The sequence below is a fragment of the Tachysurus vachellii genome, chromosome 4, assembly GCF_030014155.1.
Source record: "Tachysurus vachellii isolate PV-2020 chromosome 4, HZAU_Pvac_v1, whole genome shotgun sequence".
Classification (NCBI taxonomy): Eukaryota; Metazoa; Chordata; class Actinopteri; order Siluriformes; family Bagridae; genus Tachysurus; species Tachysurus vachellii.
Window position 1 is genome coordinate 3,928,172 of NC_083463.1, and position 12,500 is coordinate 3,940,671.

The window sequence follows — 12,500 nt, forward strand, 5'->3', positions numbered from 1 at the left end:
TAATGCACCCAGATGTGATTCCTCTGGAGTTTATTACATACCAGAGGTGTTGATTCAACACTGATATTCTCCTGTGTGAATGTGTTTTGTCCTGTATTCAGATTTTATACTCTGTAATCTGAAACGGTCTGTAAATCACGTCTGTGTCACGTCTCAGTTCCCACAGGAGCTCGTTACGTACGGAGGAAACGGACAAGTGTTCAGTAACTGGGCTCAGGTAATATCTGTGTGTGGAAATACAGTACAGACTGATAATCAGACATAAAACTGACAAAACACATCAATACACATTTGTGTGTGTGTTTGTGTATCTGTATGTGTGTGTTTGTGTATCTGTGTGTGTGTTTGTGTGTCTGTGTGTGTCTGTGTTTGTGTGTTTGTGTATCTGTGTCTGTGTTTGTGTGTCTGTGTTTGTGTGTCTGTGTTTGTGTATCTGTGTGTGTGTTTGTGTGTCTGTGTTTGTGTGTTTGTGTATCTGTGTGTGTGTGTTTGTGTGTGTTTGTGTGTCTGTGTTTGTGTGTTTGTGTATCTGTGTGTGTGTGTTTGTGTGTCTGTGTATCTGTGTGTGTGTCTGTGTTTGTGTGTTTGTGTGTTTGTGTATATGTGTGTGTGTTTGTGTATCTGTGTGTGTGTTTGTGTATCTGTGTGTGTGTGTGTTTGTGTATCTGTGTGTGTTTGTGTATCTGTGTGTGTGTGTTTGTGTATCTGTGTGTGTTTGTGTGTTTGTGTATCTGTGTGTGTTTGTGTGTTTGTGTATCTGTGTTTGTGTATCTGTGTGTGTGTGTTTGTGTATCTGTGTGCGTGTGTTTGTGTATCTGTGTTTGTGTATCTGTGTGTGTGTTTGTGTATCTGTGTGCGTGTGTTTGTGTATCTGTGTGTGTTTGTGTATCTGTGTGTCTGTGTTTGTGTATCTGTGTGTGTGTTTGTGTGTCTGTGTTTGTGTTTGTGTGTATCTGTGTGTGTGTTTGTTTGTGTGTCTGTGTTTGTGTGTTTGTGTATCTGTGTGTTTGCGTGTGTGTGTGTTTGTGTGTGTGTGTGTATCTGTGTGTGTGTGTGTTTGTTTGTGTATCTGTGTTTGTGTTTGTGTGTATCTGTGTGTGTGTGTTTGTTTGTGTGTCTGTGTTTGTGTGTTTGTGTATCTGTGTGTTTGCGTGTGTGTGTGTTTGTGTGTGTGTGTGTGTATCTGTGTGTGTGTAGTTCTGGCTGGTGTTTCACTACCTGAGCACTATGACTGAAGATCAGACACTGGTGATGTACAGCGGTCATCCACTTGGCCTGTTTCCCAGCCTGCCCTCGTCCCCACGCTGCGTCATCACTAACGGCATGGTAAGAGACACACACAAACACACACACACTCTTCACACGATCATGACATCCACTCTTTACACGATATTGACACACACTCTTCACATGATCTTAACCTTTGTTGTTGTGCAGGTCATCCCAAATTATTCCTCCAGGGAGAGCTATGAGAAGATGTTTGCTCTGGGAAACACCATGTAAGATACATTCACACTCAATTTGTAATCATGTATAAGCTAATGGAAAACTTATTTCATTGTTTGGTGTGTGTGTGTGTGTGTGTGTGTGTGTGTGTGTGTGTGTGTGTGTGTGTGTGTGTGATTAGGTATGGACAGATGACTGCAGGAAGTTACTGCTACATCGGGCCTCAGGGCATCGTTCATGGCACGCTGGTAATCAGGCGGCACATTTACGTGTCTGATCATGCGAACACTGTCTACGTCTGATCTACACTTGTTGTCATAGTTACATTTAGATGACATTTAGACTAAATCATGCTACGAATGACTTTATAGTACTGCATTGTTGAGTTCTGGATTCTGATTGGTGAGAAGGTGTTGATTAATTTTCGTATCCATAGCAACACCAAATAATAACAAGAAGCAAGCAGTGATGAAATCATTGTGACTCAGACTTAACTTTAACACATGACTGAGTTCGATTTTATTTCTGTTTCTCTGTAGCTGACCGTGTTGAACGCGGGACGCCGCTACCTGGGCACGAGTGACCTGACAGGTCGTGTGTTCGTCTCCTCTGGTTTAGGTGGGATGAGTGGAGCACAAGCCAAAGCTGCTGTCATTGCTGGATGTGTTGGTGTCATTGCAGAGGTCAGACACTGATCAGACATCACCAAGCGATCCAAGTCCGAGCCACTGCGTACTAATATACTAATGCTCGACCCTAGGTCCCTTATATTAAGAAGAAATACGAGATTATATTCAAGATGTATTGGGGATGAGGATGAGGATGGTGAATGTAGACTAAACACAAAAACTCGCTTTGAAGAAGGTTTACACTGATTTTAGAATGATGTTGACTGATCGCAAAAGCAGCGTAAACCTCGTGATTAAATCTCAAACAGAGAAAACATCATCTCAGACTGTTACATCATCTCAGACTGTTACAGAATTCAGCCAAGATTTTGTTCTAATCATCAAATAACTAAAAAATGTTTCTTCAGGACCATCAGAGAGAAACTTTGATCTATTTGCACTGAAATTGGCTTCATGGAGTAGATACTGTGTCTAACCCAGTGTGTGTACTATGTTCTGAAGGTTGATGAAGCTCCTCTAAGGAAGAGGCATGAGCAAGGCTGGGTGACGGAGGTCACGAAGGACCTTGACCACTGCATCCAGCGCATCAGGTTCCATACACACCACACACACACGAGAGTCTCACAACCATGAAATTGTCGCAGTTGCCCAGCAGTGGTAGTGTGGCAGCACTGAGGCTTGAACCCTGAGCTTCTGATCATCAACCCAGAGCCTTAACCACTTGAGTCACCACTGCCGAGGGTTCATCTCTATCTAGATTATCTCTAATCTCTCTAATTTTTATCATCTATTCACACACACACACACACACACACACACACACACACAGAGAGAGAAAGAGAGAGACTAGAAAAAATCTTCTCAGTGAGATTCAGTGTCACTTAAATGAGGATGAGGTTTACTTCTGAGTCGGGTTCCTCAGAAGGTTTCTTCCTCACTACCGTCATCTCAGGCTTGTCATTAGGGATGTAGTTAGAGATAAATACTAACTTAAATTTAAACTTTATCTTATTTATTCTGTTTCTATCCTTCTGTAAAGCTGCTTTGAGACAAAGTCCGTTGTTAAAAGCGTTATACACATAAATTATACACATTTTCTTTCTTCACAGGGAGGCCAGGAGATCGAAGATGGTGCTGAGTTTGGGTTACCATGGCAACATTGTAGCATTGTGGTGAGTGGGCATGTTGATGAGTGCTGTTGAGTTTTTGACTGTGTTTGACCTGTGTGTGTGTGTGTGTGTGTGTTTAGGGAGCGTCTATGGCAGGAGTATGAGCACACAGGAGAATTACTGGTGGATTTGGGTTCAGATCAGACGTCACTTCACAACCCGTTCAGCGGTGGTTATTATCCGGTCCAGCTCAGTTTCACACAAGCCAACCAGCTCATGAGCTCCGACCCTCAGAGATTCAGAGACACTGTACATGAAAGGTACACACACACACACACACACACACTTACAGCTACAGTGACATTATAAAATCTGTGCTCATATGGCTGCAGTGTTAACTCTGAACCCTGCTGCTGTTCCCTCTGAAGTCTCAAGAGACACGTCGCTGCCATTAATAAGCTCTCGGAGAAGGGAATGTTCTTCTGGGATTATGGCAATGCTTTTCTTCTGGAGGCCAAACGAGCAGGTGAGTGTTTACACCTTACAGATTAATCTCAGCTTCAGGGGTTTTAGCACAGGGTTCTGTACATGTGTCTCAACAACCTCGACTTCTCCTCTTCCTCCTCTTCCTCTAACTCATTCTCATCAACTTCCTGCTCTTCATCCTTTCCCTCATCCTCCTTCTCCCACTTCTGCTTCTCCTCCTTGTCATCCTCCTCCTTCTCGCCATAACACTACTGTGGATTTCATTCTTTCTTTCCTCCTCTTCCTGTTCTTCATCCTTTTTCCTTCATCTCTTCCTCCTCCTTCTTCTTCTCCTCATTCTCTTCCTCATCCTCCTGCTCTTTATTTTCTCCTCTGCCTCCATCCCCTTTTCCTCATTCACTTTCCCTTTTTTCTTCTCCTCCATCATCTCCCCCTCCTCATTCTCCCTCTATTCTTCCTCTTCTCCTTCTCCCTTTCCTCCTCCTCCTCTTTCTTCTGCGTATTCCTTCCTTCCTTACCTCTCTGTCTTTCTTTTTTCTTTCTTTCTACATCCGGATTTCTTTAAAGATGCTTTGTGACAGTGTTTATTGTCTGAATGTCCCAGGCGCTGAGGTGGAGAAGACAGGAGGAGGTGCTACAGAGTTCAGATATCCTTCATACGTCCAGCACATAATGGGGTGAATCACAAACACAGACACATTCATGAACACATCAGTTCAGCACGGTGCAGGTAATGAACTGATTCCACAACTAGCAGCTAGCTGTTTCCTGTTAATATTACTAACACGACTACTATTACCAGTACTGCTGCTACAATCACTACTATTATTGCTATCACTTCGACTGTTACTACATTAAATCCTTTCACAACAACTGAGAGAAATTCCCTAAAATTCAGTATACACTTTAGTATAAAATGCACAAATACAAAAACGTTGAACTCTTTATCAGAGGCCAAAAAAATAGAATTTAACTTGACTAACACTTGGATTGTGGTGTTATAAGAAAATAATCAACAACAGGGTGGTTTGACGAAGATTTGAGAAGAGTTACTGTTAACACAACAAAGTGGATTATTTTCCAGTAAGTGTAAGACAGGATGTCTTTACAAATCCAGACCCAACTACAGGGATAACATAAAGAGAGGATTTATTAAGAAAACTACAAACATATGGAAAAACACTGGGGAAGACGAAGCAACTGGGGTAATAAAACGCGAGAAGAACAAAAACATCAAAAAAATAACAACACAAGGACTCAGCAAACCACAAGCACAAGACAACAGGTATATATACAGGTTATATACATGTAAGAAGGACAATCATTATGACACAAGGAACAGGTGTGCAGAGGCGGGACAGATACAAAACATGACCATGACACGTCGTACTTTTTGTCCATTTATAGTTACATGTTGAGCGACATTCTAGTTGATACTTAAGTATTTTTGGATTTTATGGATTCCTAATTGACACTTTAATCACAGAAAGTTCTGATAAGATGCAAATCAGTCTAATATTTCTTGGAAACAGCTGACCGATGTCCCTTTTCCACCAGAAAGAACCGGGTGCTAGTTCAGAGCTAGTGCTGGTGCTGGTTCAAAGTTGGCTCCACTGGCGATCCTTCTAAGAGCAGGGCTGCCTTTTCATGGGCTAGAAAGCCATCACAGAGCCAAGTCTTACATCACTGTACACGTGTCATCTTTCCATTAACGCAGCAGCGGCAAACAGCTCCTGACGCAAGCGGTTCTTAAGTTTGGACCAGCAACGTTTTGGTGCTAGATAAGAACCACTTTTCCTGGTTCAGAACCGGTGCTTTGGGTGTCGAAAAAGAAAGAACTGATTTTAAATTAGGCTCCGAACCAGCACTCAAACTACCTCGGTGGAAAAGGGGCATGAAGAAACCTCCATGGCTCTTAATTGTTCTTGGATTTTTATTAAAATATACAGGAGAAGTTCAAAATATTACACCTTCAGATGGAAACGGGGGCACCGTGGCTTAGTGGTTAGCACGTTCTCCTCACACCTCCAGGGTTTGGGGTTCGATTCCCGCCTCCGCCTTGTGTGTGAGTTTGCATGTTCTCCCCGTGCCTCGGGGGTTTCCTCCGGGTACTCCAGTTTCCTCCCCCGGTCCAAAGACATGCATGGTAGGTTGATTGGCATCTCTGGAAAATTGTCCGTAGTGTGTGATTGCGTGAGTGAATGAGAGTGTGTGTGTGTGCCCTGCGATGGGTTGGCACTCCGTCCAGGGTGTATCCTGCCTTGATGCCCGATGACGCCTGAGATAGGCACAGGCTCCCCGTGACCCGAGGTAGTTCGGATAAGCGGTAGAAGATGAGTGATAGTGAGTGAGAGATGGAAATGCTGTATTACTGTTACACATAAACACACATGCTGAGTCTGACCTTTGCTCTCTGTGTGTAGCGACATCTTCTCTCTGGGTTTCGGGCCGTTCCGCTGGGTCTGTACTTCAGGAAACCCAGCTGATCTGGTGCAGACAGATAACATCGCCACTACAGTGCTGGAAGAGATCAGCCTCACTGTTAACGAGCGAGTTCGTCAGCAGTACAGTGACAACATCCGCTGGATCCGCGAGGCTGGAAAACACAACATGGTACAGTTCTAATCCAGTACAGTTCTGTAAACAAAGCAAGCTTAAAGGTGGGGTCTCCGATTTTTGAAAGCCAATGTTGACATATAAAATCACCATAACAAACACGCCCCTAACCCAAATGGGTCCCACCCCTGTATCGATAGCTCCGCCCACACATACATACGTAACCCAGGCAAGTAATGGAAAGAAACGTGTCTTTATCATAGCTGAAGGGAAGAACAATACGATTGCAGATAAACAAACAAGCAAAAATGACACACAAGCATAATCATGTAAAGGACAAAGACATATATTAGTTCTGTGTAACAAAGTAAAACCAACGTTACTCACCTATCGAGAAGGAAAAAAGCGACTCGGCGTCTTAAGTAAAGTTGGTCACATATTCACAGATTGGAGTTTCCACGAGTCAATAACTCCTGAACTACCTGAGCTATGTGGAAGAACTTTAGTGTCCTGATCAGAGCCCCGGACTCAGACTCAACCCCACTGAATATCTTTGGGATGAACTGGAACTGGAGTTTCCTTAACATCCCAACATCAGCATCTGATCTCACTAATGCTCTTGTGGAACAAGAGAATAACCCCTGAATGCTCACAGCTATGCTCCACTATCTAGTGAAAAGCTTCTGAGAAGAGAAGAGTGGAGCTTATGATAACTGTAAAGGGGAATAAATCTGGAATGAGATGTTCAGTGAGCACATGTTATGGATATGATGGTCAGGTGTCATCATACTTGTGTACATACGGTGTATAACAGGTGATAGGTGAAATATTTACCCTATAACCCCTGCTAGAAATGTGGATTTGTATTCTTCAGTCTACAGACACCACAAAAAGAACATTAGGCTATTTTTAATCATCTCCTGCTGAAGCCAAAAACAATATAACAAGTCCTTTGTAGAGCACTTTTAAAAATGGACATTGAAGTCGTGGCCTAATGGTTAGAGAGTTTGACTCCTAACCCTTAGGTTGTGGGTTCGAGTCTCGGGCCAGCAACGACTGACGTGCCCTTGAGCAAGGCACCGAACCCCCCAACTGCTCCCCGGGCGCCGCAGCATAAATGGCTGCTCACTGCTCCGTGTGTGTGTTCACAGTGTGTGTGTGTTCACTGCTGTGTGTGTGCACTTTGGATGGGTTAAATGCAGAGAACGAATTCTGAGTATGGGTCACTGTACTTAGCTGTATGTCACGTCATTGTCCCAAAGCAGCTTTACAGAATATAATAGAAAAAAATTAATATTATACAAAGATTAATATAATAGAAAGATCCAAGATTAATAATAAAATAAAAATAAAATAATAAAATAATTAATTCAGGTCCTTATAAAAATGATAGACACAAGCTTCTGTTAAAAATCTGTCTTCCTGTAACCTGGCACTTAAGTGTTACACATGAACACACACACACACACACACACACACACACATCTTGATGATATTATTGCTGCTACCTATGTGCAGGTGGTTGGCTCTCAGGCTCGTATTCTCTACTCAGACCAGAGAGGAAGAGTGTCCATCGCTTTGGCCATAAACCAGGCTGTTGCAAAAGGCAGAGTCATGGTACACACTCACATGAAGACACATACACACACACATGCAAACACACACATACACATGCAAACACACACACACATATGCACACATCCACACAATTTTAGATCTTAGATAGATAGATAGATAGATAGATAGATAGATAGATAGATAGATAGATAGATAGATAGATAGATAGATAGATAGATAGATAGATAGACAGACTGATTGACCAGCCGACAGATAGATAGCTAGACTGACCGACTGACTGACTGACTGACTGACTGACTGATAGATAGGTAAGGTAGGTAGGTAGGTAGGTAGGTAGATAGATAGATAGATAGATAGATAGATAGATAGATAGATAGATAGATAGATAGATAGATAGATATACAAACAGAAGTTTTCACCCTCATAGACAACATAGACATTAATATGTTGAAGTAATCCTTAATCTTCAGGACAGTTCATAATCTAAGGGTCTGACTGTGAGTGACGTCTCACTGAGGTTCTGTTTCTTCAGGCTCCTGTAGTGATCAGCAGAGATCACCATGATGTCAGTGGCACTGACAGTCCATTCAGAGAGACGTCCAATATATACGATGGGTCTGCTTTCTGTGCAGGTATACACACACACACACACACACATATGTAAACACACACTCCTTTTGAATGTGTGTTTGCTTGTGTTTTGTAGATATGGCTGTGCAGAACGTCATCGGTGACTCTTTCCGTGGTGCCACGTGGGTTGCTTTGCATAACGGAGGTGGTGTTGGCTGGTAAACACACATCCTCACACATCACATAGTTTTTTTCCTCTCCATTAACACTGATAGATTACAGGAGACTGTGTAGTGTATTGTCAGGAGCCAGGTGCCTCTGGCAGAGAGAAAATTCAGACCCAAAATCAGGGATAGCAAAAGACAGGGGTTTAATTAAAAATAACGAAACCAACACACAGACAGGAAAGACTAGAGTAAAACTAGGCAACAGAATACAAAACAAGATACAGAAAGCAGGAACATAAAACACATCAAGGACTCACACAACACTACAGGTGTAAATAGGGGAGGTGATTAATGATACATGGGGAACTGGTGTGCAGAGGCGGGAGCGGAATAAAGATGGGCGAGGCAAACAGAGGTGATAAACAACTCCTCCTGGCATTTAGCAGTCACCCTTATCCCAAGTGGCTTACAAATTTATTTTAATTTATACAACCAAGCAGCTGAGAATAAAGGCCTTGCTTAGGGTGTTGCAACAGTGGCAGCTTGGTGGACCTGGGATTCGAACTCATGTTTCATCTAGTGAAAAGCTTCTGAGAAGAGAAGAGTGGAGCTTATGAAAACTGTAAAGGGGAATAAATCTGGAATGAGATGTTCAGTGAGCACATGTTATGGATATGATGGTCAGATGTCATCATACTTGTGTACATACGGTGTATAACAGGTGATAGGTGAAATATTTACCATATAACCCCTGCTGGAAATGTGGATTTGTATTCTTCAGTCTACAGACACCACAAAAAGAACATTAGGCTATTTTTAATCATCTCCTGCTGAAGCCAAAAACAATATAACAAGTCCTTTGTAGAGCACTTTTAAAAATGGACATTGAAGTCATGGCCTAATGGTTAGAGAGTTTGACTCCTAACCATAAGGTTGTGGGTTCGAGTCTCGGGCCAGCAACGACTGACGTGCCCTTGAGCAAGGCACCAAACCCCCCAACTGCTCCCCGGGCGCCGCAGCATAAATGGCTGCCCACTGCTCCGTGTGTGTGTTCACAGTGTGTGTGTGTTCACTGCTGTGTGTGTGCACTTTGGATGGGTTAAATGCAGAGAACGAATTCTGAGTATGGGTCACTGTACTTAGCTGTATGTCACGTCACTGTCCCAAAGCAGCTTTACAGAATATAATATAAAAAATTTAATATTATACAAAGATTAATATAATAGAAAGATCCAAGATTAATAATAAAATAAAATAATAAAATAATTAATTCAGGTCCTTATAAAAACGATAGACACAAGCTTCTGTTAAAAATCTGTCTAACATCAGTAGTCCAACACCTTAACCGCCTCCCTTAAACACATTCCATCCTGGAATGCTCCTTGGTGTTCCAGCAGGGAATTGTCCAAGGCCTCCATGACGTATTACAGTGAACAAATAACGTTTGCAAAAATCAGCATTTCAGCTGTCAGATTCACACCAGAGTGTTTTTAAAAGTGTTAAAACATAAACGTTTCCCAGTTAGTTGTAGAAAGTTAATTTGTTACTAATAATTACTTTTTTCCATCACCATTTTGCCTGAAATTCCTAGGGAAGTACATTGGGAAGTGATTGCCTTCACTTTTCTGTCTGTCTCTCTGTCTGTCTGTCTGTCTGTCTGTCTGTCTGTCTGTCTGTCTGTCTGTCTGCCTGTCTCTCTGTCTGTCTGTCTGTCTGTCTGTCTGTCTGTCTGTCTCTCTGTCTGTCTGTCTGTCTGTCTGCCTGTCTGTCTGTCTGTCTGTCTGTCTGTCTGTCTATTCTCATGGTTGGAAATGTACTATTGGGTCTGTGTGTGTGTGTGTCCCAGGTTTTGATTTGTAATTTTGAAACAAATAAATCCCAAACTTGTGAACTTGTCGAGACAGAGATGCTGACAGATACAAAGTTGAGACAGCTTTAATGCATTAATGACACTTCAACAAACAATCCAAACTGAAATGATTGAACTGATGATGTTTGAAAGCCAGTGTTGACATTTGAAATCACCAAAACAAACACGCCCCTAACCCAAATGGGTGTCACCCCTGTTTTGATAGCTCACATACATACGTAACCCAGGCAATTATTATGGCGGAACCTGCTGGGGCAGCTGGCCGAGGGGGTATTTTTATCAGTAAATGAACTCAATGAGTAATACTATGGTAATACAGATGTGTTTTTATAGTACTGTGTGTTGTACTGTGAAAGGTTTAGCTCCGTTTCACACGGAAGATAAGAACCCGATAAGAACCTAGAACCCGAGGCAGAGGTAACGGCAGGTATCCGCCATGTCAGTGTTTCAGTTGCTTTATGCTAATGTCAGACATACTCTCTCCGCCGCATATTGACAAGACACGCCCCTTTATGCTAATGTCAGACATACGCACTGAACACTCTCTCTGCCACATATTGACAAGACACGCCCCTTTATGCTAATGTCAGACATGCGCACTGAACACTCTCTCCACTGCCATATTGACAAGACACGCCCCTTTATGCTAATGTCAGACATACGCACTGAACACTCTCTCTGCCACATATTGACAAGGCACGCCCCTTTATGCTAATGTCACACATGCGCACTGAACACTCTCTCTGCCGCATATTGACAAGACACGCCCCTTTCTGCTAATTGGCTACACGTTTGTTTTGTTAGTCGGCCCGACTCTGTTTTCTGAAGCATTTCTCAAACATCGTGCACCCCACCTTTAAGTAAATGGTACTAGTTTTTAGAGGAGTGTGAGCTCTGGTGGCGTGATGGTGTATGGACAGCAATGCAACAGAATGGTCCAGAAATGATTACAGTGAGGTTAATAAATATATAACAGTCCTAATTACCAATATTAGCAATACTATATATCTACTACTGATAATAAAAATGAAATAAAATGCAATATTCTAATAGCATCAAAGAGACAAACCCAACATTATAAGTGGAGAAGGCAATTAGCACGGTAAACAAAACAAAACAGCGTGAATCAGAGCAAAACAAGGTAAAGGGTCGAATACAAAACTAAACAAACAGAAAACAAAAGGCACGGAATCGCAGATAAACTGACAAAACTTCATGATGGAGCCAGTGTGAGCATCTTTAAATAACCGTAACCTGGAAGTGCAGGCAGTGAATCAGAATTCCTAGTATTCTGGTTACGGTTTGGACGGATACCTCTGCTCTGATCCCTGGTATTAATAATCTATGGGTTTCTAATTCGACGCAGGGGTGAGGTAGTGAACGGAGGCTTCGGATTGGTCCTGGATGGTTCTGAGGAGGCTGGAAAGAGAGCCAGGATGATGCTGAACTGGGACGTCTCTAATGGGGTAAGTGGATTAACGATGATCCGTGTGGAACCGTGTGGAACTGTTCTCTGAACTCTCCTTCAGCTTCTGTTCAATTTTATGAACAGTTGATATATGGGACATTTTCAATTCTTCAGAAAAAGGAGAAAAAATAAACAGAGCGATATGATGAAGCGAAGCTGAGATACCAGTGATTGAGAAAGTGCTTGTGAGAATACATACAGTCATCAAGTTTAATATCTAATATTAACTGCTAGTTCTCACTCATTTTCTACCGCTTATCCGAACTACCTTGGGTCACGGGGAGCCTGTGCCTATCTCAGGTGTCATCGGGCATCAAGGCAGGATACACCCTGGACGGAATGCCAACCCATCACAGGGCACACACACACTCTCATTCAACATGAACATGCAAACTCCACACACACAAGGTGGAGGCGGGAATCGAACCCCCAACCCTGGAGGTGTGAGGCGAACGTGCTAACCACTAAGCCACCGTGCCCCCCCCCAGCTGCTAGTTCTTTATCTTATTTCAGCTTTGCGTCGTGATCAGTCCATCATCACGATGCATCAGTCGCATGTATGTTTTTCTGCAGGTGGCTCGGCGATGTTGGTCAGGAAATTCCAACGCATATGAGACGATT

At 42.7% G+C, this 12,500-nt stretch overlaps 1 protein-coding gene across 1 annotated transcript in view; it reads left to right on the forward strand.

Moving 5' to 3' along the window:
* Positions 1-12,500, forward strand: part of uroc1 (urocanate hydratase 1) — a 17,762-nt gene that overhangs the window by 5,092 nt on the left and 170 nt on the right. Inside the window, exons 4-19 of the mRNA XM_060867440.1 lie at positions 158-217; positions 1,198-1,326; positions 1,438-1,499; positions 1,628-1,694; positions 1,986-2,129; positions 2,577-2,665; positions 3,185-3,247; positions 3,325-3,504; positions 3,613-3,710; positions 4,275-4,347; positions 6,094-6,283; positions 7,745-7,843; positions 8,337-8,436; positions 8,511-8,592; positions 11,778-11,877; positions 12,453-12,500. The exon at positions 12,453-12,500 is cut by the window's right edge and continues 170 nt beyond it. Of these exons, the coding sequence (XP_060723423.1) occupies positions 158-217; positions 1,198-1,326; positions 1,438-1,499; positions 1,628-1,694; positions 1,986-2,129; positions 2,577-2,665; positions 3,185-3,247; positions 3,325-3,504; positions 3,613-3,710; positions 4,275-4,347; positions 6,094-6,283; positions 7,745-7,843; positions 8,337-8,436; positions 8,511-8,592; positions 11,778-11,877; positions 12,453-12,500 (1,584 nt within the window). The remainder of the gene's footprint in view (positions 1-157; positions 218-1,197; positions 1,327-1,437; positions 1,500-1,627; positions 1,695-1,985; positions 2,130-2,576; positions 2,666-3,184; positions 3,248-3,324; positions 3,505-3,612; positions 3,711-4,274; positions 4,348-6,093; positions 6,284-7,744; positions 7,844-8,336; positions 8,437-8,510; positions 8,593-11,777; positions 11,878-12,452) is intronic.